This window comes from Setaria italica, chromosome I, assembly GCF_000263155.2.
Source record: "Setaria italica strain Yugu1 chromosome I, Setaria_italica_v2.0, whole genome shotgun sequence".
Lineage (NCBI taxonomy): Eukaryota > Viridiplantae > Streptophyta > Magnoliopsida > Poales > Poaceae > Setaria > Setaria italica.
In genome coordinates this window covers 22089570-22113017 of record NC_028450.1, presented here as the reverse complement: position 1 = coordinate 22113017, position 23448 = coordinate 22089570, and the positions used below count along the sequence as shown (strand labels likewise).

The 23448-nt window shown below is 44.1% G+C and overlaps 3 protein-coding genes across 10 annotated transcripts; 1 reads left to right on the top strand and 2 right to left on the bottom strand.

Annotated features, from left to right (window-relative positions):
- Positions 1–1683: 1683 nt before the first annotated feature.
- On the top strand, positions 1684–6578 carry LOC101778688 (pentatricopeptide repeat-containing protein At1g09900). 7 transcript variants are annotated; one of them, XM_022825378.1, is made up of 4 exons: positions 1684–4828; positions 5179–5639; positions 5750–5813; positions 5934–6578. In XM_022825378.1, exon 1 carries the CDS (start codon positions 2322–2324, stop codon positions 4383–4385), a length of 2064 nt encoding a protein of 687 aa, XP_022681113.1. In that variant the 5' UTR covers positions 1684–2321; the 3' UTR covers positions 4386–4828; positions 5179–5639; positions 5750–5813; positions 5934–6578. The 7 variants fall into 7 exon arrangements, with proteins under 7 accessions (XP_022681113.1, XP_022681117.1, XP_004952482.1 ...); XM_022825382.1 differs by lacking the exon at positions 5750–5813 and having other exon boundaries at positions 1684–4719; positions 5179–5252; XM_004952425.3 differs by lacking the exon at positions 5750–5813 and having other exon boundaries at positions 5179–5252.
- Positions 6579–7249: 671 nt separating this feature from the next.
- Positions 7250–14847, bottom strand: LOC101780173 (high mobility group B protein 15). 2 transcript variants are annotated; one of them, XM_012847673.2, is made up of 7 exons: positions 14471–14847; positions 11427–11676; positions 9930–10008; positions 8976–9138; positions 8811–8894; positions 8134–8516; positions 7250–8032 (listed from the first exon to the last, which is right to left on the bottom strand). In XM_012847673.2, the coding sequence occupies exons 2-7, from the start codon at positions 11669–11671 to the stop codon at positions 7616–7618; spliced, it is 1371 nt and encodes a 456-aa protein (XP_012703127.1). In that variant the 5' UTR covers positions 11672–11676; positions 14471–14847; the 3' UTR covers positions 7250–7615. The 2 variants fall into 2 exon arrangements, with proteins under 2 accessions (XP_012703127.1, XP_004952483.1); XM_004952426.4 differs by lacking the exon at positions 14471–14847 and adding an exon at positions 11905–12186.
- On the bottom strand, positions 14634–17583 carry LOC101778290 (cysteine proteinase 1). Its single transcript, XM_004952420.4, has 4 exons — positions 17060–17583; positions 16822–16941; positions 15305–15548; positions 14634–15200 (listed from the first exon to the last, which is right to left on the bottom strand). The coding sequence occupies exons 1-4, from the start codon at positions 17528–17530 to the stop codon at positions 14911–14913; spliced, it is 1125 nt and encodes a 374-aa protein (XP_004952477.1). The 5' UTR covers positions 17531–17583; the 3' UTR covers positions 14634–14910.
- Positions 17584–23448: the final 5865 nt, after the last annotated feature.

Below are 23448 nucleotides of genomic sequence, written 5' to 3'. Positions count from 1 at the left end.
CAAGGGCTCGCCAATGGCCTGTGCAAGCACCGCCGCCAGCGCCCGGTGAGGATCAGCAGAGAGAGCAAAGCAGAGCAAGAAGGTTAAGATCAGGGCTACAAACCACTATTGTGCGATGTTGTATTAGCCCGCCTCCCCTCCTCTCCATCCCCTCTCACTTCATTTCCTGGCCACACGGCCAACGAGGGCACATCACGGTGACTCCCACTGATTCAATATCCAAATGGATTGAACGGCTCTGTTCTAAGTAGAATTTGGATAAGGTGGTGGGATGGAGCCGCTACAAAAGAGAATATATTCTCTCGGATTCTAGTACAAGTCCAAGTCCATCAAGAAAGTCCGACGAGCTCATCCCGCTTCCATGATCCGATCGAGCTCCATCTTGACATATTCTCGACTTCTCACGTCCTCTTTGCCCTTCCCTTCCGTGTCCAAGCTGGAGCTCGCCCACGGACAACGTCTGCACGTCGGAGCTCACCCCACAGCAACCGTCTTTGCACTGGAGTCCATCCCCGCCGCCGTCCTGGAGCTTGCTCGCGAAAGATCCCGTCCCTGTTGCCAAACGGAGGCATGTTGCCACATAGGCGGGTGAGCTAGCTGGGGTTGGGGGTTGTCATCGGGTGGCCTTAGGTGAGCTGTGAGCAATAGACGCCGCGAGCGGGATAGCTTGCGGGCTGCGTGTCAGGAGCAGCTGCGCCAATACACTTCAGCAGGCGAAAGGGACGGTGGAGGATATTTGACTAGCAGAGGCCAATCTTTCCTCGCCTCCATTCTCGCTACTCGGCATCTCCCTCCCGTCGGCAACCCTAGCCCTCTACAGCGATGGAGGCTGCTCCTTGCGGCGGCGCCCACACCAGGTGTCTACAGAGCTCATGCGCGGCGGGAGCAGCGGCAGCCACTTCCTGCAGTACGCAGCTGCCCCTCCCGGAGGCGGCAATACAGATGGAGACTCCACTATTTATTTGCTTGGTCTTCCTCTCTAACACATCAACCCAAGCTAAATCTAAACACGATCCGACCTACTAGCGTCCGGATGTCTGACGTCGGGTGGAAAACGCTTCGTCACAGAATCTCCCCTTGCAACATAAAAATGACTATGAATTTGATACTAAGATAGAAAATTCCTGCCCCGATATGACCTCATGTTTTATACATCCGTTGAGAGCAGAAAAAAAAAAGTTTGTTTGCAACATCGAAAAGTGACATATGCAACGTTAGGATTAAATGCTTGAAACATACAAGATATAAAAAAATAGTTCATATTTGCAAATTTTTTGCACTCTTCGACCAATTTGACTTGAAAAATGACACAGGAATGGATCCAGATCATACAAAATCGAACGTTACTTCCATGAATCAATTTAAGATTGCAACCGCTCAAAACTCCCATTGCAACATGCTCAATCCTAGTCACAACATCGCTCACAAACAACCGCAACATTAAAAAAATAGTAATGCAACATTAAAAAAATAGTAATGCGCAACATCCCACACTGCTCCTCTTGAGCATGCTCAGGTATGCTGCATCTTCCTCAACATCCCCTTGACCTCTTTCCTTCACGCGTGTGGAACTACAAGCAGTACGTGACTTGCATGGTGATGAGCCTCGCATCGGGTCCTCCTCTTGAAGGACTTTGATATCGCCCAGAGAGGTGAATAGACGTGACTTAATGCAACGGATTAAAATAACCTTTGCCAAATCCGGAACTTCCAGTTTCCAAAAACGAAACCTCCATTTTTAGCCTCAGGCTAAGTGAACCCCCAAAACAATGTGCTACAAATTAGCTTGAGACCAAACCAAACTTGAGAATATTTTTCAGCAATATTACAAAGTTCTTGCACCTCACAAACACAGATCAACTAAATTCACAAGTCCAACAATGAAAGCAAGTGATGAGCAGGCTAGCGAAGAGCAACAAGGATTTATTTCACCGAAGTTCAAATTCACCCAAAGTAAATCCTACATCTCCGCTAAGAAACTCATTAGGATACGAGTTTTTTCCAAGTCCCTTCCACCGAGTCAAATTTTTTTAACCACTTCCCTACTTCACTAGTTAGATTTGCCCAAACTGTCTTGTAAACTACCCCTATTTATCTCGATAACGAAATAAAATTAATAAAAACTATTGGTCATATCGGGACCGTTTTCGCATATCCATCGTTAATCGACGAGATTTAGTTAATTGACGAGATTTCTCTAATTCCCTATGCCGTGACATCTTGATTAAAAAAAACAGGGGGCCCCACTAAACATCCACCAGCAGCTAGTAACTTCCAAGAGAACGACAGCCACACGCCCACACACACACGAGCACCCGAGCATGATGAACACACCAAGAATGGCATCCCCTTCCTCCTCGCCGGCGCCGCCACCCGCCTCCGTTGCCGCCCACCGAATCTCCTCTCCCCAGCTATCTCCGAAGCACAGAAAGCCCCGCATCCATCGCCTCGCCGTGGCCGTCGCCGCTTCAACGCGGAGGGCAGATCGCCGGAGCCAGAGGCGGACCCCAGTCGAGCGGCGCGGCAGGGCGGGCTCCATCTGGGTCAACCCGAACTCCGCACCGCGGCCTGGAGCCGCCAACCGCACGCTCCGCCGCCTTGTCGAGCTCGACGACCTCGACGCCGCGCTGCGGCTGCTGCTCGGCGGGCCCTCCACCACCTCCATGCCCGCAGCCTCGGACTCGGTGGCGGAGCCGCCGGCCGTCATCACCTGTAACATCCTCATCAAGAAGCTCTGCGCCGGTCGCCGCCTCGCGGACGCGGAGCGTGTGCTCGCGGTGCTGAGGGCCTCCGGCGCCGCCGACTCCGTCTCCCACAACACCCTCGTCGCGGGTTACTGCCGTGACGGCCGCCTCGCCGACGCGGAGCGCGTGCTCGAGACGGCGAAAGCCTCCGGCGCCTCCAACGTCGTCACCTACACTGCACTCATAGATGGATACTGCCGCTCCGGCCGCCTCGTCGACGCACTGCGCCTCATTGCCTCCATGCACGTGGCGCCGGACACCTACACCTACAACACCGTGTTGAAGGGCTTGTGCGGTGCTAAGCAGTGGGAGGAGGCTGAGGAGCTCATGGAGGAGATGATCCGGAACAATTGTCATCCAAATGAGGTGACATTCGCCACGCAGATCCGTGCTTTCTGTCAAAATGGGTTGCTTGACCGTGCTGTGGAACTTCTTGAGCAAATGCCCCGGTACGGATGCACTCCTGATGTTGTTATCTACAGTACCCTTGTCAATGGGTTTGCAGAGCATGGGCGTGTCAACAAAGCGCTCAAGCTACTTGACACCATGTTATGCAAACCTAACACAGTTTGTTACAACGCTGCATTGAAGGGTTTGTGTATTGCTGGACGATGGGAGGAAGTTGGGGAGCTGGTAGCTGAGATGGTTAGGAAGGATTGCCCACCAAACGATGCGACATTTAGCACGCTGATCAATACCTTGTGCCAAAACAGGTTGGTTGAGTATGCAACTGAAGTTCTAGGGAAAATGCACGAGTATGGATATAAGCCAGATGTTGTCAGTTACAACACAATCATCAGCTGTCTTTCTGAACAAGAGCGTGTCGATGATGCCCTCAAGTTACTGAATAGCATGCTATGCAAGCCTGACACAATTAGCTTCAATGCTGTATTGAAGGGTTTATGTAGAGCTGAGCGATGGTGTGATGCTGCAGAGCTTATAGCTAAGATGTTTAAGGAGGATTGCCCTATAGTTGAAATGACCTTTAATATACTCATTGATTCGCTATGCCAAAATGGGCTGGTCAACGATGCGATTGAAGTGTTTGAGCTAATGCCAAAGTACGGATGTACACCTGATATTGTCACATACAGTAGCCTTATTAATGGCTTTTCTGAACAAGGACTTGATGAAGTGGCCTTTGATTTATTTAGAAGCATGCCATGCAAGGCCGATATCTTTAGCTACAATGGTGTATTGAAGGGTTTGTGTGCAGCTGCACGATGGGATGATGCTGGAGAGCTTATAGCTGATATGGTTAGAAAAGATTGTGCCCCAAATGAAGTGACATTCAATATACTAATCAATTCCCTGTGCCAAAAAGGATTAGTTGATCGTGCAATTGAAGTTTATGAGCAAATGCCAAAGTATGGAATTACACCTGATATTTTCACATATAATGCCCTTATCAATGGTTTTTCTGAACAAGGCCGTCTGGAGGATGCCCTCAAGCTGTTGAGCACCATGTGTTGTGAGCCTGACACCATTTCCTACAATTCTGTATTGAAGGGTTTGTGTAGGGCTGAGCGATGGAAAGATGCAGAGAAACTTGTTACTGAGATGCTTAAGAAGAATTGCACTCCAAATGAAGTAACATTCAAATATGCTAATCAATTGTTTATGTCAAATAAGGCTGATTGAATGCATAACTAAATTCCTTGAGCATATGCCAAAGTGTGGGTGAGCTGCCTTTTGTCATGTATGCTGCCTTCATTGATGGCTTTTCGTGGCTGAGGTCTGCTGCAGATCCTCTGAGCTAAGAAGCAGCATAATTGTGCAGGCCTAGCGAAGTTTACGATTGTGCTGCATTGTGGTAGAAATGAACAACAGGAGAATTCTAGCTGACAGTGGCAACGAGAGCATCCCAGGAGTTTGCAGTTATGATGGACATGAATTCGTGCTTCAAAATGAAGTGTTACTCGGTATACTGGCAAGAGGCAGTTGAATCTGCTTCATTAGCAAATGGCAGAACAAGGTTCGTAGATGGTGCCTGGCTGACTGCAATATATGATTCCAAGGGTTTTATGAAACAGAAAATATTAGAGAATGCTTGTGACCTCATGCCCTTTTAAAGGATTGTCAAGGTACAATCAAAGTTATAGAGCAAATGCCAAACAATAAATTAGTATTTCATAGTATCAATGTATCATGTATAATGCTCTTGTGCAGTCAGTCTATGAATGTTTGTAGAATTGATTGATGAATGGGTATATATCCAAATCGATTGTATGTAAGGTTACCCCTTAGTAATGTCAGAAAATTCCTTCAGCCTATTAATCTGCCCTGTAGTGGGACCTATCATAGTATCATTGTATTCCGATCGGATGTTTAACTTTGCCAGAACTGTAGTGGGACCTATCATAGTATCATTGCTTGCTTACCATTTATTCATATGCAAGTATTTTACTAAGTTTGCATTCTATACCATGATCAGGCTTTACACCATTAATGGAGCACATTCTGTGTCGATGGATCAGGATCCCGAACGATCTTTGCTCTGCCTCCGATGTAAGTCTTCTGTTAAGTTGTATAAATTTGCAGCATGTTTCTCTCTGGAGAACCTCTTGCACATCTCAGGAATAATATTAAGATTTGTCATGTAAAAAGAGGTCTTTAAAGCTGGTGTAGAATGGCCTATTGAACATGCTGCATAGGAGACTATAGTCATGCAAACATATTGCATATGTTTTGTCTTTAGTAGCCCTGCTAAGACCATGATGCGTCACAATTCATTTGATGACCACCAAATGCATTTCAAGCATCAAAATTCTTTGATCCTGGAAAACTTGATTCACATATTTTTTTCAATTTGTTGTTTTCCCTGCTAATACACTATTCTGGAGACGTACCATGGCAATGACATACCTTTTGATGAGATTCAAAAGCAATTTATGTGTAAGTTTTCTCCCTTGTGCAGCATGTTGTCTCAGAATAGTAAAATGCTTGTTTCAATTATGATGCTAAATTCCCTCCGTTTATTTCCCTTTAAAATTTCTGTTTCCGAGATTTGGGGCCAAACCTGAAGGCTACAGTCATAGTTGCTCAAAAAGCAGCTCAGGATACATACTGGTGTGTTTAATATTTGATATCAGTACAGTGCATTGGATGACATGTACCATCGAATTGTAATGGAAACCTCTAAACCATGGTGTTTGTTACCTGACTTGAACCCTCAACGGTCATTAGCAGCAATGCAGGGCATTGGGGCATTTCAAACCGTGGCATACTTGTATAGGGAGACTGGGAGAGGTTGCTCAAATTTAAGTTATGAAGGGAATTCAAAATTCAGTCACTTCTAATGGGGGTTTCTGCAACGCCCCTAATTTGGTTCAAATTCATGCTTAGAGCAAGATATCTGCCGCAGATTTGACAAAGGGTGTAAAAATAATAACCGATACTCAACTGGTCACCCACTCACCCCACTGAGTATTTGCTGTAACTGGGGTATGACTTTTGATTATGTCCAAACTACAGATTATATGGTAAGTAGTGGCTTCTGTGCCTTGTGCATGATCGAGTATAGAGCTTATAGGTCTGGTAGAGCCATTTTTACAGCATTGATGTTGAACTGCTGATCCCAGCAGGTATTTTTACACAAATATACGATTGGTAATCCGTGTGAAGCAGAATACGGTATGTAGGTATGGTATACAAGAAGAGTATGGTATTGGTAGTCATGGACCTGGCCATGAGTATGTGTATATATCTTGTACAGAGCCTTTTGTAGTGGATTTCTTAATTCTTGCCTTCTTGGGCAATAAAGAGACGGTACATGAGGATGAGTTGTGTAATACTTTTTGGTCTTTTGGCCAGCAACGAGCTTTATACGGCACATGACTTGTTGTGGAAAACTTCTTTGGCAAGAAGTTCCACCGCAGAGAAAAAGGGCCGGCCTCTCCAGGCACGGCAAATCAGTTGGGCTCGGTTTAGAGATAGACTCCTAGTTAGTTACAGTTTAGAGACACCTAATCAGTTAGGATTTGGTTAGCCGGCTCATTATACAAGAGCTTTAGGCGGCAGGGATTAAACCAAGCAGAAGATAGGTCTTAAGCTCAGAGCCTCCTAGGGAGGGCGAGCAGGTTCCTGTCAATCTGCTATTGTACTCATTGCCAATCAACTAGCCATATCATTACTAATAGGGGAAAAAAAGATTTTTCTTGTGTGAATTGAAAGCAGCACAAGTATGTTTTTATGCATGAGATAGCGGTATTGACACACATTTGTAGTAAAGGAGGAAAAAAATTGTACTTGTAGTATTTTGGGGTTCTCCAGGGTAATCCAAAGTTTTACAGCTCATCATATAAATGTAACGTAGCAAGGGGGAGATGCTTGTTCAAAAATGTTCAGCCAGGGGGAGGCAGACAACAATTTTATTAATCGGACGCTATTCATTTCCAGAAGATTTTCTCAGGCGCAGATTTCAAGCAGCACATTGGCACAACTAGAAAGCAAATGCATGTTTGAATTTAACGTTACAAATACTCAATACTGATGCAAGATTAGGATTGAGAAACTTTAGCAATGATATTGAATGAAAGAATATATATCTATGAAAATCAATCCAGTATCCATGACCATCCACTCATCCCTGGATAGTGCAGGAATTTGACCTTCAAAATCTACCAATAACACCCCTCTGAAGTTCAAAGGAAAGTGGGCAATGCAAATTCAGAACTGCCAAAATGAAGGGTATTTCAACTGCTGATAGAGCGCTAAGCCAGTAATTGACAACATTAGCAAATAGCCTATGCTCCTAAGGCAATGTGAATGTATAGTGGAAACAGAAAACGGTTACCAGATACTGCAAAAAAGGCAACTGAATAATCCAGCAGCTTGGTACCACATGGAAATTACCATTCAAATCGTGACAATCATGGATCAGGTGGCATGCTCTGTTTCTCATCTGCCTTGGGGATTTCTCTCCGTCGCAGTTCAAACCGGTCCCCATCAGCAGAGGGATCAGGGTGTCCGGGAGAACCAGTTGTTTCCATGCTCATCTCAGTTGTTTCCATGCTCATCTCAGGGGATGTGTCGGTGTTGAGCTCATCTACTGTTTTTAATCCTGAATGCTCACTTTCGTCACTACTGCTGTACCCTTGGTTCGACAGCAGCATATCACCTTCGCTCACCTTGGAGTCTACTTCATCAATCGTCACTTCTGTCTGAGGGAGTCTCTGCTGGATAGGCACAGCATTGCTGACAGGCTGGCCTGTCCTCTGTTCTTCTTTATAAGCAGCCAACTGAGTCCGGTATCGCTCCTTATCCTGTACGCCTCTTTCTTGATATACCTGAAATACCGGTAAGAGTCACAAGAGGCACATATATAGCATCACCCGCACACAGCTGCTGGTTCAGCATAGTGAACATTAAAGATTTTGTCTACTCTTACAGCTTTATCTTCAGGACTCAGATTGTTCCAACGTTCGCCAATCATTTTACTGATCAGTCTGTCTTGTCCAGGATATTGTGGCTTAAGGATTCTGTGCTGATCCTGGAAGAAGAAATTATAGCCACTCCTGTTTGGTTTGGGGTGCCTTGGGTCTGTTGTACTTAGTTTCTTCCTACGTCGCCTTCGGCGACGTCCACCCTTCAGATCAGTGCTGTTGCTTGCAGCAGGTGGAACTGGGGTTGGCAGAGCAGGTTCTTCAGTGCAATTATAGAGGATTGCTTTAGTGGATTTTGATCCCATAATAACAGTTACTATGTAACCATGTTCAAACTTGCCATCAATTATCACATCTACATCAACACTATCTGAAGACGAAGCTGGATCTGAAACAGTTGAAGCAAACAAGGTCTGAATGATATAAATTGTAAACAGTTTTCCTTGAGCATATCAAATTAGCAGAAAGTATTCACTCTGTTAATTATCCTAGTTGCAACAATGTTTTCCATAATTTATTTTCCATTCTGTTTGACAGCATATGGAATAAACTTAGCAAATGTTTAAGCAGGTTATAGATCAATCTACATGTAAAATTTGCTTGACATGAACTCACAAGTTAAGATTTGAATACCTTGAACGTATGTAGATAGTCAGTATCTTGATAATTAACATAAACTCACCTGAAGGAGATGAATTGGTGCCCCTTTTTCTTTTATGAGAAGCTTGGGCTTTAGTTTTTACTTCAATGGAATTCGTTCTGGAATCTGCAGAGACAACAGGGGTATTTGTTAGGTGAGATTGCACCAGCTAATTAACAGGAGTATAAAACTCTGCAGATCACAGACCTATTTCTTCTTGATACCACCCTTGCACTCTAAAGAAGTATAGCTGCTCAAAATGATATAAGAGTGACATATAATATTTCTTCAACATAAAAGAAGCATTCGTCGCAGTGGCAGGGAAAACAAATGATGCAGTCACTTCCCTCCATCTATTCTCTGCCTTCACCTGTGAGAGAAACAAAGATTCAGTTATCTATCCGCCAGTCTGAGTTTGAATGCTTGCAAATCAAGTGAACTAACAATCAGATAATGCAAACACCACAATATGTGAACAAGCATGGCTTCAACTTAGCTTTTATTAGACAAAGATTATAATTGCCTTTTCATAACAACAAAACTTGCTAAAAAAAGCCATAAAGCATCACTATAAATGCGCTACAGGGGAGATGTGGAGCCGTAAGGCCAGGGTAAACCAAAAGATACTCTAAGGGCTTAAATGAACACACACAATACTTTTAAGGGAAGAGACTAACAAAATGGAGTTTTGCATATATGATAAGTTAGATATTTATGATATATTCTTGAGTTTCAAGGAAGGATCATTCACTCTAGCTATCGGTGCAAATGTAAGCTTGGATTTGTCTGTACTTTCTACCAAAGTACTGTATAAAAATTCAACGACTGAAAAATGGCAGAGTTCATCTATTCGAACACAAGCTTAATGGCAATGTACCTCATGAAAACTATTAATTTGCATAGCAATACATGGTTCCTGATAGGAATACCTTCACAATTAAATTACAACAGTTTGCAGATTTGAAAAAGCTAATATGGACCCACTGACCACATTATCAATTACTGTATCTAGTAAAAATAGTAAAATGAGTTAGGTGTGCCCCTGAAGGATCTTACATAGAAGTCGCAAACTATCACAATTATAAGTTAATAATGACCAGGAAAATTACTTTGTTAAGGAAATTTAAAGTTTGAATCAACAACATTCTATCCATTTCTTGCCTTATCAATACCACCCCGTGATGTGACTTCCTTGTATAGCTGATGAAGATCCAAATCTTTCCCTCCAATAATTGGCACCCTTACAAAAAAAGAAGAGAAAATAAATGTTAGAAATAAACCAGATGAAGCATGGCAAATAAATGTTAGAAATAAACCAGATGAAGCATGGCAAATAATAAATTAGATGAAATAATTAATGAACTCAGAACAAGTTACCAATACAGTTATTAGCTGACATATATTGACATAGATAAATTTAAGTATGTTAGTCTAAACATGCCTGTCAGATCTTTTATACAAGTTAGCTGAAGTATTTTCTTTGACAAAAGTATGTTTGTCTTTTATACTTTAACTCAAATTAAGCTAAATGTCAACATCGAATGAACAGTAACATAAAATGTTTAAATAATCTAAAGCCATAGAAAGGAAATATTTTGAGAAAAAAGGATTCAAGAAGCTCCGAGCTCTCTTTCTAGTTAGCACATAGCACTTTATCTATTTATCTTGCATAGATAATTCAGTTGATGTTAGGAACGCAGCAGTTATATTTCCTTACATAGTTGTGTGAAACAGCGGCCAGATACAAAGAACAGGATAAAAGAGAACTGTGTTTCTTTGCCTGGGTATCAAATTGGGTTTGCCATACATGTGAAAAGGACACTAAAGCTCGAAGCCAAATACACCTTGCATGGTTAGACCCTTGCAACTTGCAACAGCCTCACAAGCAAGCCAACAAACAGCAACAAATCAGAAGAGGGATCAGTTCTTTGCTGAGAGAAAAAAAAGACAACCTGTTTGTTCAATATATCAGACAGCATTTTCATCATTACTTAGTAAAAAACACCAGAATTTCAGAGCCTGAGAAATATAGGTCATTATACTATACCAGAAAATAAGAGGAAAAATAAAAGAATACATATACGATCCAAAACCAATGTTTCAATACAGACGTCAACAAAGTGAAAATAGGTGGATCCCTACACCACTACAGATCAGTATAATTTCCCGAATAAGTCCCAAAGTAGAAGAATCGTATTTCACCCTTGGCTGAAACAAAAACATTCCTAAATGCAACAAACGATTTGCCAACAAACCACCTCAATCTAAAAAGGGGAAAAGGGTATTGATAGGCAACCAACGTTGCCTATCAAAAAGATTAATGGCTGCAATCCCAAACCGTGTTGGCGGATTTGAGCCACACATAAATATTAAAGGGAACACGAGCACGGGTTGATTAGTCAAAACCGATGAAACCCGCAGGCATTTGCATCACACATCACAAGGATCGCCGCCGCTCCTCAAACTTCTCTTTCCCCACCACGCATCTTTATCAAGTTGCAATTTTCGCGCATTGAATTCAAGAAATAAAGGTAACAGCAACAAGGATAACAACTGCAACCGCACCAAAGAAAACGCGGAACGGAGATTAAAATGCGGCGGCCGGATCGGCGCCGGCGGCGCGGCCGAGCACGGATGGGAGGTCGGAAGAAGGCTTACTTGAGCCTGGTGCCCATGTGCGCGTGCAGCCTCTCGAGCACCGCCCTGAAGCGCGCGGCGTCCGCCACCACGTCCGCGTGCTCCGCCACCGGCGCCGGGTACGCCACGAACCGCCCCCTCCCGGGCTCCGCCACCGCCGCGACCGGCAGCACCTCCGCCTTCTCCTTCCCCTTCGCCGCCGCAGCAGCGTTGGCGACGGCCTTCTCCTCCGCCGCCGCCGCCGCCGCCGGTGCCGGCGCGCTCATCTCCCCTGCACAGACGCGACGGAACCGTCGTCATCGTCGCCCCGGCGGCAGAGACGCGTGGAGGAAGAGAGAGAGACAGAGAGAGAGAAGGTGGCGGTGGCCGCCCGCCTCCTCCTCTCCCTCCCTCTCGTTCTCTCTCAAAGATATAATCTTTTTGTGAATCTGTAAAAGAAGAAAAGGCGCCATGCCATGCCCATGTGGTAGTGGGAGTATGATCGATGCGCCTTGCTTACCTTAACCTCGTCTTCTCCTCCTAAACAACCCAAACTATGCCGCCGCGGCGAATATTTTGGTGCTCCCACTTTGGCTTCCTTTAGGTTTTTGGCCGGGAGGAGGGATGACTGTGAGGTTAACGATCTCTTAAAAAAATATACTCCTCTACTATACTTGGGAACGGATTGGTAGAGAGAGAAAAGGATGAGAGGGAGAGAGATAACGTTATAACCTAAGGTTGTTCCGGGGTGGAGGCAGGGAGCCATATGTGTTACCGTCAAATAAAGGAGAGATAAAGATGGATGGATGGATGGATGCAAACTCATATAAAATGAGTCCGCAAGTAATAATAGACATTCATGATATCGAAAATATATTGACGGATTTTCTCAAAAAAAAATTGATAGATAAATAGGTGAGAGAGACTAATCTTTGATGTATGTGTCTAGATGTATTAAAGTGAGTATATATATTATAAAGTTAATGCTTCGAAAGATGTGTTATAGGGCAGGATTGAGATTGCCACTCAAACTAAAATGAGCTATAGTTTTTAGTGGTATGCATGCCTTCTAATAATGAAGTATCTATTTTAGTCATACAACTACTATCATGTCTTTTGGCTTAGAATTACTGACCAACAATAGAGGCCCTAATTTTCTTAGGGTAGTGTAGATAAGCAATTTTTTTCATCAACTCAAAAAGATGGATATTGCCTTGTGTAATGACTTTATCTATTATTGTCTAATTAAGTTAAGATACGTATTAGAAAGCGCAATAGCAGTTCAATACCTCAGCATAATTGTACCAGTGCGACACCTCAATCATAGAGATAGTAAAGAGAACGCCTATCATACAAATTGCAGGAATAGCAATTGAGAACTAAATCCTTAGACTGATATTAGCTGCTTTATCGTCAATTGGAATTGATGTGGTAGTGATAAGAATGGACGTGGATCGACAGAAAGTACAAAATAAGATTAGGATCTAGTATTCATCTTGTATGGACAATAATTCGAGCCATGGCTTTCCTAGGTTTTTTCTCACTGCCATCGCTGTCAACGGAGCCGTGTAGGAGCACTGTTCCCGGTGACTGCAGGGCCTACCGCGAGAGGTGACTATGTGAGCTTTTCTCATTTTTTCCCCTCCTGAAGTAGCTTTCCCAAAAGATAAACTTTTTGGAAAATCCAGCTAGGCTCCAAGTTTGCAAAGCAAACCAATTTATTAATTGGTATACCTATGGTAAAAAGTAAATATAATTTCTTTCGCCATTCTCATTTAGTTGAAGTTCGTGCTCATGTTTCGAATTGCTCATTTTATAGGTCAACGACATGTGAATTTGCTTCTTATATAGCTCTCTCCACTAATGTCCTTCACATGAGGCTTACATAATTCTACTTCTTTCAAATACTTATTTAAAATATTACCTCCTATCATAAATACTTAACTTTTGGATAAGATTTCGTAAAACTTTCGAAACTTTGGTTGGCAATAACTATTCTAGAAAAATACTCTCACCACTTTGTAATTCATTATATTTTACGAACTCGCTCTAATAAAAAAAGTAGTGGTTAGAGTTGCATAAAAATAGTGTTTTTGGTGATACCCTTTTACTCATATATAGCAAAACCCTCCCCTCAATTTCAAAATATTTGTTCGACATACGAACCCGACTACCCCTCCATTCCGAAAGATAAAACCGAAAGCACATTTTTTGTATAATAGTAGTGCACATTCAATGTATACCTTGACCAGTAGTTATCATAGTTCTCTTTTGATGCATGTGATATTGTATGGTCCACAAATTGCCACTTATGTGCTAAGAAAATTGAAGAGGCGAAAACGAAAGGCCAAGTTTATCCCTATTCTCTCTCGTTTTGCAATTCAACGAGGAACTTTATCGCTTGGCTCGCCATCATTTCAGGTTAATTGACGCTTGTGGCTCTTGGTGACCTCAGCTAGGGACAGAAAAAGTGTATACAGGTATGTGTATTAGTCATGGATATAAATGTGAATATATATGGATATGATGCTTCGAAGTTTCAACATCACCCCCCCCCCAAAAAAAAAAAAAAAAAAACAGAGAGCCTCGAGGAACTGTGGGCCTTTTTAGGCTGGATCAGAGAAGAGTTCGCTTCGTTGATAACATGCCGAGTTTTATCGGCTATATAGGCCCTGAACAACTCGATGTGTAGTGGGCCTTTTGGGGCTGGATCAGAGAAGAGTTCGCTTCGTGGTGGAGAGAGAACAGGCCGAGTCTTTTTTTGGCTAGGTCCTGAAACAACTCGAGTGTGTAGACCCGACCCAATTCCTCGGCACAGCTAGTTAGTTCAAAAATAAAATATTCTTTGCGGGTAAAAAAAATAAATAAAAATAAACTAATTTGCTTATCCTAAACATCGTATATTTAAAAACGGAGGGAGTACTAATTTAGGTTTACGAAGGGAACAAATATGAATCGAACAGAGATCAAAATCACTTTCGTATTTGTTTTCCTAGATGAATATGAACATGAATTCTCATAAAACATAGGTTCTCTTATAAGCACCCTACAATCACACATGGTCCTCTAATGGACTGGCGACTAACCTTTACCAGCTGGTACAGCTCTGGTTCATCAAATTCTTCGATTACGCCTTTCCTTTCTAAGATCTCACTTGATAACACGCAGGTGCAGCTTGGCAGTTTGGGTCGTGAATCTCCCAATGCGGTTGAGCAAAGCTACAAATCAAACCCATATGCACACCAAATATAACACGATTTAGATGGGAGCACACCATATATTTATGTACACACTATTCAAAAGTTCTGCAGATTAAAAAGCGTATACAGATCTGGTGATAACTTTGCTACATCCAAATAGCTTGTAGCATGCATCTCATACCAAACACAAACCTTTCAGCAAGCAACCCATTGCAGCTTCACATCTTTGCTGCCTTATATATAACAGCACACAGATGGGAGCATAAATATTAGCAGGTATTGTAGTTCTACCATTATGAAAACGTGAGGGAGGACTACAGATCAGCCTACTCCTCCTTAGAGGCGTGGATGGCGGACACCGTGGAGACCATGGAGTCGACACCGCACTTGTTGCGGACGTTGGAGCCCCTGCAGATCTTGTAGTATCCATTCTCACCCCAGTTCTCACCCCAAGAGTTCTTGATGATCCAGTAGGGCTTCTCCTTCAGGCGGATGGGGGCAAAACCCGCCGCACCATAGCCAACAAGGAGAACACCGTGGTCAAGGTGCCTGCCACAGATGTATGGGCATGACACACCACCGATGTATGTCTGCATGTACGCAGCATTGATACCAACTGCATGGAACAGAGGATAAGCATCAGTAATTTCATTGTTCGCTACTGATGATTCTATGTATTTAGATACAAGACCTATTAACGTGAGAAATCCATGTACTTACTTGCCAGTGGACCATGTTTGATAAGGTTGGCAGCAATTTGGTCTTCATCCACAGAGACAACACTGAAGTTTTGAACAGAAGCAACAATCTTCGACTTGTCGAATTTGCATTTGCCATTACTCCCAGTGTAAGGATAATCCTTCTCACTCTCAAGGCCACCAGCTTTCTGGAGATAACTGAAGGCTGTGGTCATCAGCCCACCATTGCATCCCGAATCACATGAATCAGGCTCTGATGGATCACACTGCAGAATTTACAAAAAGGAATGGAGAGGATACTGAGTAGAAAAATTGATGAATCACACTGCAGGATTTACAACAGGAATGGGGGATAGCAGGTTGAGGATTGATGAATCCACAGAGAGCAGCAAATTTAAGACAGCATTATACAGATTCTACCGTGAAAACTCTACAAACATACTCCCTCCGTCCCAAATTACTATTCGTTTTGGATTTTCTAAATACATCACTTTTGCTATGCACCTACATATATACTTATGTCTAGATACATATCAAAAGTGATGTATCTAGAAAAGCCAAAACGAATAGTAATTTGGGACGGAAGGAGTACAAGAAACAGCTCACAACTTTAGCTATACAATTCATCACTAGTGAACATAGCAAAACCATTATTGTGTATCAAAGTGTAGCGCAGGCATCTTGCCAAATGAAAATTCACATGGGAATACTCGGTATAAGGCATCTTGCCAAATGAAAATTCACATGGGCATACTCAGTATAAGCTACCAAATTAAGAATAAACTTGACAATGAAGAGTGGCTGACACATGAGACATGAAATGACAGAACATTAGGATTTGCGATATCTCCGGCTATGCTTTGGGTAAACTTAAGCCCAAAATTTTCCTTGATCATCATTTAGTGAATTCTTCAGTAAGCATATTATCAGGTCAAATAAAACATGGTTTCCCAAGCTCATCAGTCTTCTGAGCTCACTCGAGATGACCAAAAGGATTTAGTATCCAGGTATCTAATCTGAGCAGTCACTCTAGGCAATCTGTATTGATCCATAGAGACTCAAGAACACATAGACAAAATGCTACCCGCTCCAAGGTCAAGCCCACCTGACGATCAGTAAACACATACACTCTACCTAACATTTTGTATCTTCTTATTATCCACCAACTCAACTAAGCCAACAACTTTGGCTCTCTAAACTATCTTTGACAACTACCCAAAACACTTTCAGTTCAACTCTAAAGGAGTGACATCTCAATCTCGCACCACTCTTTTATCAGCAAATTTCACGTTTATATTTTCTCATCAACTAAGTTGTCCTCCCAAGTCCCCCCTTTCCCCCGCTCCAAGATATGTGTGCCGCTGCCCAATCAGATAGGAATAAAAACAGGAAAAGGACACTACACCAGCTGACAAAACATGGGCTAAAGGCCGGAAGCAAACTATGGACGAATCACAAAAAAAAAGAAGAGAGACAATAATAGTAGGAAAATTGTGAAATTACGTAAGGGAAGAAGGAAAAGGTAGCCTGCGTCCTCACCTCATGGTCGCAGTCGACGAATTGCTGCTCGGAGAGCACCTCCAGCTTGCCGGTGGCGAGGTAGTGCGCCCCCTCCAGCGCTCCCGACGCGCTGAACGACCAGCACGACCCGCACGAACCCTAGACATCAACCCAACAAAAATTCAACAAATCGCGTAGACGCGAAGGGCAAGTCGAAATCGATCGAAAAAAAAATACGGCTCCGATCGGCCCCAACGGATTCGGGGGGGAAACCGACCTGGTTCTTGACGGGGCCGACGGCGCCGTGGTCCCTCCAGTCGAAGTCCTCGGGAAGGCCGTCAGTGGGGAGCACGGGCGCCTCGTGCGCCGAGTCCCCGAGCTCCCTGAGGAGCGCGCGCCGGGACTTGCGGAGGCCGAGGTAGGTCCGGCGGAACTCGGCCGGGGTGAGGTCGGAGAACTTGGTGATGCCGTGCTCCGCCGACGGGTCCAGCAGCTGGTGGCGGCGCGCGCGGCGCAGGTTGGCCTTGAACACGGACAGCCGGTACGCGTGCTCGTCGGCGTCCTTGTAGGACTTGCCAAACCGCTGCACGAAGTTCAGGAAGTGGGACTCCGCGTTCAGCTCCAGGTCGTTGTCGTCGCCGCCGGGCACCACCTGACGGATCAGGGGGTCCTCGGCGTCGACAGCGGCGGCGACGACCGCGGCCGCCGCCGCGAGGGAGAGGACGAGGAGGAGGACGCGATGAGCCATTGGGGATTCCTTTCTCGTTTGGATTGGTTGCTTCGGGTTTCTTGGTTCTCCACACTACCCACTAGCTAGCTATATAGGGAGTTGTTTAGATATTTTTTCGGCTTAGAGTTCTAGGTGGTGCGTGTCTTTTCACTTAAGCCCTCGTTTAGGGTGATAATATGAGCTATGATCCAAAGATATTTCTTTTGGTAAAATCCTATGACTTGTTTTGTGTATACTTCCTCAAATGTAAATAAAATATGTAGGTTTCGATTAGTGATTATATACAATAAAATATTTTAGATAGAAAGAATTATATATAAACTATGCAATACAAACTGTAAAATTCTGCTGGCTTTCCTTCTTAAATGAATGAGAAGCACTTCTACTGGTTTTCTGAAAAAAAGAAAGAATTCTTTATTATAAAAGTACTTTATAATGAATCTCACAGTACACTCTTAGTGTTGTCAATCTATAACAAAACTTAACATGCTGATTAAAGTATAAAGGAAAACGAGTTTTGCTATCATCTGCTTGATATTTCTTGGACAAAAATATGTTAAATTTATGACAATAGAATTTCCTTGTGTTTTGTGTTGTGTGCACCCCACCCCTCTTTTGTGCTTGCTTTTACTATGTGGGGTGTGTTTTTGTTGACTTCTAATATCATATATATGCTACACATAATGTTCCTTTTTTATGTCACTTTCTTGTTGTATTTGTCGTTATAATGTTTCATCAAGACTAGTTCTTGTCATCTTGTGATTTAGAATTGGTCTATATATATTCGGATCGACATATTTATAAGGTAGATACTATGCTCAGTTTCACACACTTTCATATTCTGCAAAATTATCAATTTGATATGTTGTCCAAGTTCATAATTGGAGTTAATGAGCTATAAATCATTGTTTTTTATACTGTGGGTTTTTATCTTTTATTGTATGTTGCGCCAATAGTAAGCCTCATAAAGAACTTGGCATCCTTTTTACGACTAAACTTTTATTATTAGCTCAAAATTTGACAGAGTTGAAAGGTTTTAAAACTTAAATAGAACTACAATTGATCGAACAAAACAACTCATTGGGTGATTTTATGTTTTCTTTTCTTTTATGTAAAACCAGCATGAGCAATGCTTACGGTTTTATGTATACCATGGCTAACATCATGCTAGCGCCTTGTTTAGTTGGCCAAATTGGAAGATGCAAAATTACTGTGCCAGCACTGTAGCACACTGTAGCGTTTCGTTTGTATTTGTGAATTATTGTCCAAATATTGACTAATTAGGCTCAAAAGATTCGTCTCGCAAAGTACAATAAAACTGTGCAATTAGTTTTTAATTTCATCTATATTTAGTACTCCATGCATGTACCGCAAGTTTGATGTGATGGAGAATCTTCTTTTTGCATAATATCAAAGTTGGAAGTTGGGAGATAACTAAACATAGCCTAGGTGACGGAAAGTAGGGAACCTAAAGTGACCCAGCCAAGCAAGCAAACAACCGCCATCATCCACATGTCTCCGTATGTGATTACGCAGTCTTTTTGGAGGGCCTCCTATGAAAACGGCAGTGTTGTGTTGTTCCGCGAAGGTCGTCCCTTTCGGCGTCAAAAGGAAGAGCCGACCTACTGAGCAAATCGCCCACCATTAATTAGACACCCGCTCGATGCGAATGGCATGTGGGCCCGTGTCCCCTCGAACCATCCGTGGCCGGCACGAGGAAGGAAGCGTGCCGGATGAGGCGAGCTCGGCTCCCGTGCGTTTCGTCCGATGGCTGGCCGCGACGGCAATATTCTAGTACTGGACGGAGATCTGAAACGACCAACCTGCCCTGTTCATAAAAGAGCAAAAGGAACAGCCGAAGAGGAAATAAAGGTTTCAATTTCTCCAGGCAGGAACAGTATAAAAAATCCCAACAGAAACCGACGTGTAACCGGAAATGAGAAGCTAAGCTCGGCCCCTTTGCACACGGCCTGTTCTTCTGTTACTCTGGGTGAGAGGAGGATTGGAGTTGGATATCGAGCTATGGGGAGGTACTTGCAAGAAACGCGACCGACGAGATGTGCACGCGAGTCTCGCCTGTGCTACACGGCTCTCCGCACCATGCTTTACTCCAGCCAACCACGCATCCGTGCTTGCAAGGCTTTTTGTTTGTCCACCCGGCGACTGAGACGTTGGACACGGATGAACCCAACCTGAAACAAAATTTCTACGCCAGGGATGCGAGATTCCCGTCACTCCAGCCAGGGGCGTCGCCATTGATGCAGAGAAGAGAATGGGCGGTGCGGCTGCTCTCCACGCGGTCAGGGGCGATTGCGTCGCACTGGAAAACCTGTGGGATGACCACCACTCCACCAGACCCGTCCTGACGTCAGCGCATCCGTCAGCGGGTCGCTGTATTTCAACTGAAGCCTCGTCAGATATTTTCTTCACCGGTTCTGCACTGTCGTGGGCATGTTCGGTTAGCAGCAGAGTTCTGATGATCTTTTTTCCCCCCCTTTTCTGTGAAGAGAGTTCTGACGATCTGGCTCGATACTCAATTCTTTTTTTTTTCCCTTCAGCATAACTCGAATTTTTCTTTGCGGTTTGGCTCGGCTGCTAGGGAGTGGAACTATGGAAGCCACTGCAATGGAGTCCTCGCAGATTTTAAAAAGAAACTAGTGATCTCCATGTGATAGTCTCGATCTAAGTTGTGGATAGATAACCCTGAAAGTAAGCAATGCTTGATTCCTTCAATCGGAAACAAATCAAAGTCATAGTTTCTAATTAATCAACAAGCAAACTGTTACATCAGAAGAAGGAAAAAAGTACAACCAGTGTTGAGGTGGAGATCCCTTTAATTTAATCGAATTATATATATATATGTATTACAGATTAAAAGCCTTGCACCAACCACCTAATCAACTGCATCTCGCTCCACATCCAAATTCCAAACATACACACCATCAATGTCAAAATATGCCAATTTTAATCATTCCACCCATTCCAATTTATGTCAATAAACACAAACAACTAACATCAGTGATTGCACAAAAATATTAACCAGAAACATGGTCAACTTGTGGCAGCTCTTGAAGGAGCAAACAAGACAAGGTTCAACATGTATACCAAGTTAGGACTTTTAACTTGTATAGCAGGCTTTGAGAATTTCGGGACAAAATTGAAGTCCGCCACACATCACATATAAAAGTTAACTAAGTTATTCAAAACGAAAAAATAAAGTAGGTACAAAATGGTGGCAAGTTGCAGGTTCTAGCATAAGTTACTTTTACATCCCTATATATATTGAAAGAATTCAACAAGCTATGGCAAAATAGTGAAGGTGAAATGACCCAAATTCCCATTTCTGAGAATTTAAGCCTACGCACCTCCGTGATAGTCCTAGGAAAGTTATAACGTGCGAATCCTACGCACCTTCGTGATAGTCCCAGAAAGGCTATAACATGCGAATCCCTGTCTTAGATAGTATAAATCCATACCAACACATAAATATAGAGTAGCAACAGAGCATAAATATCATAAATATCGAATACATCTCTTCGGAACATGCCGGTACAAGTCCATCATGACTGAATCAAGAAAGGTAAAACATCTACGCAGTGGAAACATAAGCTATGGCGAACACCAACTCCAAAGGCGACTTGTGCGAAGAACCATCCCTAGTCTTCCCATTCGTCGTTGTCGAAATCGTAGTCAGGCTCTAAACCTGAAAAACCACCATCTACCCGAGAAGCAGGTAGGCCATGTCAACTCCCAAAAGTAGCAAGCTAAGGAAACGGGGAAAATACTATATGCATGGTTAATCCTATTTATGGCTACAGAGGTATATGCAGCAGCAGCAGCAATCAAGGAAGTAGCAAAGCAATACCATCTTCGAGGTCAACACCTCACATCAAGGAAGTCGGCACAAATCACCGGATCTTTCACCCAAGGATCCAGCACCCAACATACTAGGCGATGTGAGAGCTTCCTCCCCTCACATCTCAACGGTAAACGCCGGCCTATCACAAAAAAGGGAGATAGAAGAGTAAACAAAGTCTAGTCAGAAGTAGCGGTAGCCAACAACACTGTCCATAACCAGTGGATACAGACTATAGCTATAGCTTTATACACTCAGCAGAGGTTGCACAATTGTACCCGTACGGATGGAGCCTGAACGGTAGCGATCCGTCCAAACCCCACCTAACAACCGGAGCCCTAGTAGGTGGATAGCACTCTCCTATTTCCTCGAGTCTGGAACCGTCCTCAACTGTAGAGCACGCTGTCACCAGTGAGGACCTCGAAGCTATGAAACCTACCCATGCCGGGGTGCAGTCTGGTCAGAGCAGGCTAACGCCTCGAATTTCTTACACTGATCTTCCAATCCGCCTATAGGCTGAGCACTATCCACCCTAGTCTCGGACCAAATCCCGCCCATAACAAGGTGAATGTTATGTACGAAAATAGATGATGTGACTAGTGGTAAACTGACTCGGTCCTTAGGGGATCGAGAGCGAGCACTCAACTCCACAAGTATGTGCCAAAGCATCTACAACGTACAAGTACGCCACCTACTCCTCTAATAAACAAGGTACCCACCACAGGTACAGGGGGTAGAGAGAGTTCAGAATGCTCTCTCTTGGCAAGGCACTCCTTAGTACCAACTGCGGCTCGCTCCTGCCAAAACATGTCAAGGAGTCACATAACTCAAAACCATGGCATATACCCATCCACAAGTAGGTAACAAGGAATAACAAGTTAAACAATTACCAAGGCATGGCTAAAAATGTAGCTATGCATTTAATCATCATCCAAGCATCATAAATAAAGCGCTAGCAACTAAGCATGCATGGGATCTATATCAAGGGTCTTCCGGGTCGTAGCTTGGTTTGAACAGTAGCTTGATTTGAACAGAATGAGATACATCGCAAAGTAAATTATTCGACATTACATCTAGGCAAAAACTCCAAGAAAGACGAATTTAGAAGATTCAAATAACATCAAACCAGCTACAAACAAAACAGACTCGATTTTATGAATTTAATGCAACTGGTTTCATATATTTTTCAGAGTTCAAACGAATTAGTTATGAATTTTTAAAGGTTAAAGGATCTATTTATTTATTTAATTAATTTCAGAAAATATTATATTAAGGTGACACGTGTCAGCTCCTGGTTGCGCCACTTGGCAACACGGGAGTGCACCACGTGTCAGCTGACGTCAGCGTTGACTGGACAACTGTTAGTGTTGACTTTGTCAACGGTCAACGTTGACCGATCAACGATCAACTAGGCCCCACCGGTCAACCGGTAGGCCCCACAGGTCAGTGGCCCCCATGAGTGGGCTGGCCCATGCCACATCAGTGCCACGTGGTAGCTTCGTGGCCACCCTATCCTACGTGGCACTGCCACGTGGTGCCCACATGGCCGCACAGGTTAGCATGGGATCCGGTGTGCTGGCCGGATCCCATGCGCCATGCGTGTGTGGCCGCGCGTGCGGCGACATCGTGGCGGCGACCGCACCCACGACGCTTGCAACACGGCTAGCGTGCAACGGCAGTCAAGGCGAGGCTGCGGCTCAAGCGGCTGCTCGTGCGTGGTCACGGGGCAAACCCCGGTAGCGGCACGGTAGGCTATGCGTGCGGTGTCCCGGAATTCCAGGGCCGCGGCGATGGCATGTCAGCGGCGACACCTGCAAACAACGGCGGCACGAAGGCCGGACAGGTGGCAGTGGCGGCGACTCGACGGCCGGTCTGGCAGCGCGGGGGAGGCAGCAGTGTGGCTCACCGAGGGGCGGAGGAGAAGATGGATGCCAGCGCGGGGTAGACTTGCGGTGCGGCGGCGGCGGCGATCTCCTCTGGTTCGGCTTCTAGGCGACGGTGGCAGTAGGGGCAGCTCCGGCTTCTCCTCGGTGCGGTACCTCCTCCAGCGTGGCCTCCTCCTCCTCCTCTCTTCTCCTTC

Coding starts and splice junctions, on each gene's coding strand:
- LOC101778688 (XM_022825382.1), top strand. CDS start 2,322: ATGATGAACACACCAAGAATGGCATCCCCTTCCTCCTCGCCGGCGCCG.
- LOC101778290 (XM_004952420.4), bottom strand. CDS start 17,530: ATGGCTCATCGCGTCCTCCTCCTCGTCCTCTCCCTCGCGGCGGCGGCC. Junction 15,549..16,821: donor TCGTCGACTGCGACCATGAG/GTGAGGACGCAG, acceptor TAAATTCTGCAG/TGTGATCCATCAGAGCCTGA. Junction 15,201..15,304: donor CAAACATGGTCCACTGGCAA/GTAAGTACATGG, acceptor TGTTCCATGCAG/TTGGTATCAATGCTGCGTAC.
- LOC101780173 (XM_012847673.2), bottom strand. CDS start 11,671: ATGAGCGCGCCGGCACCGGCGGCGGCGGCGGCGGCGGAGGAGAAGGCC. Junction 9,139..9,929: donor CACGGGGTGGTATTGATAAG/GCAAGAAATGGA, acceptor TTTCTCTCACAG/GTGAAGGCAGAGAATAGATG. Junction 8,517..8,810: donor CACCAATTCATCTCCTTCAG/GTGAGTTTATGT, acceptor CAACTGTTTCAG/ATCCAGCTTCGTCTTCAGAT.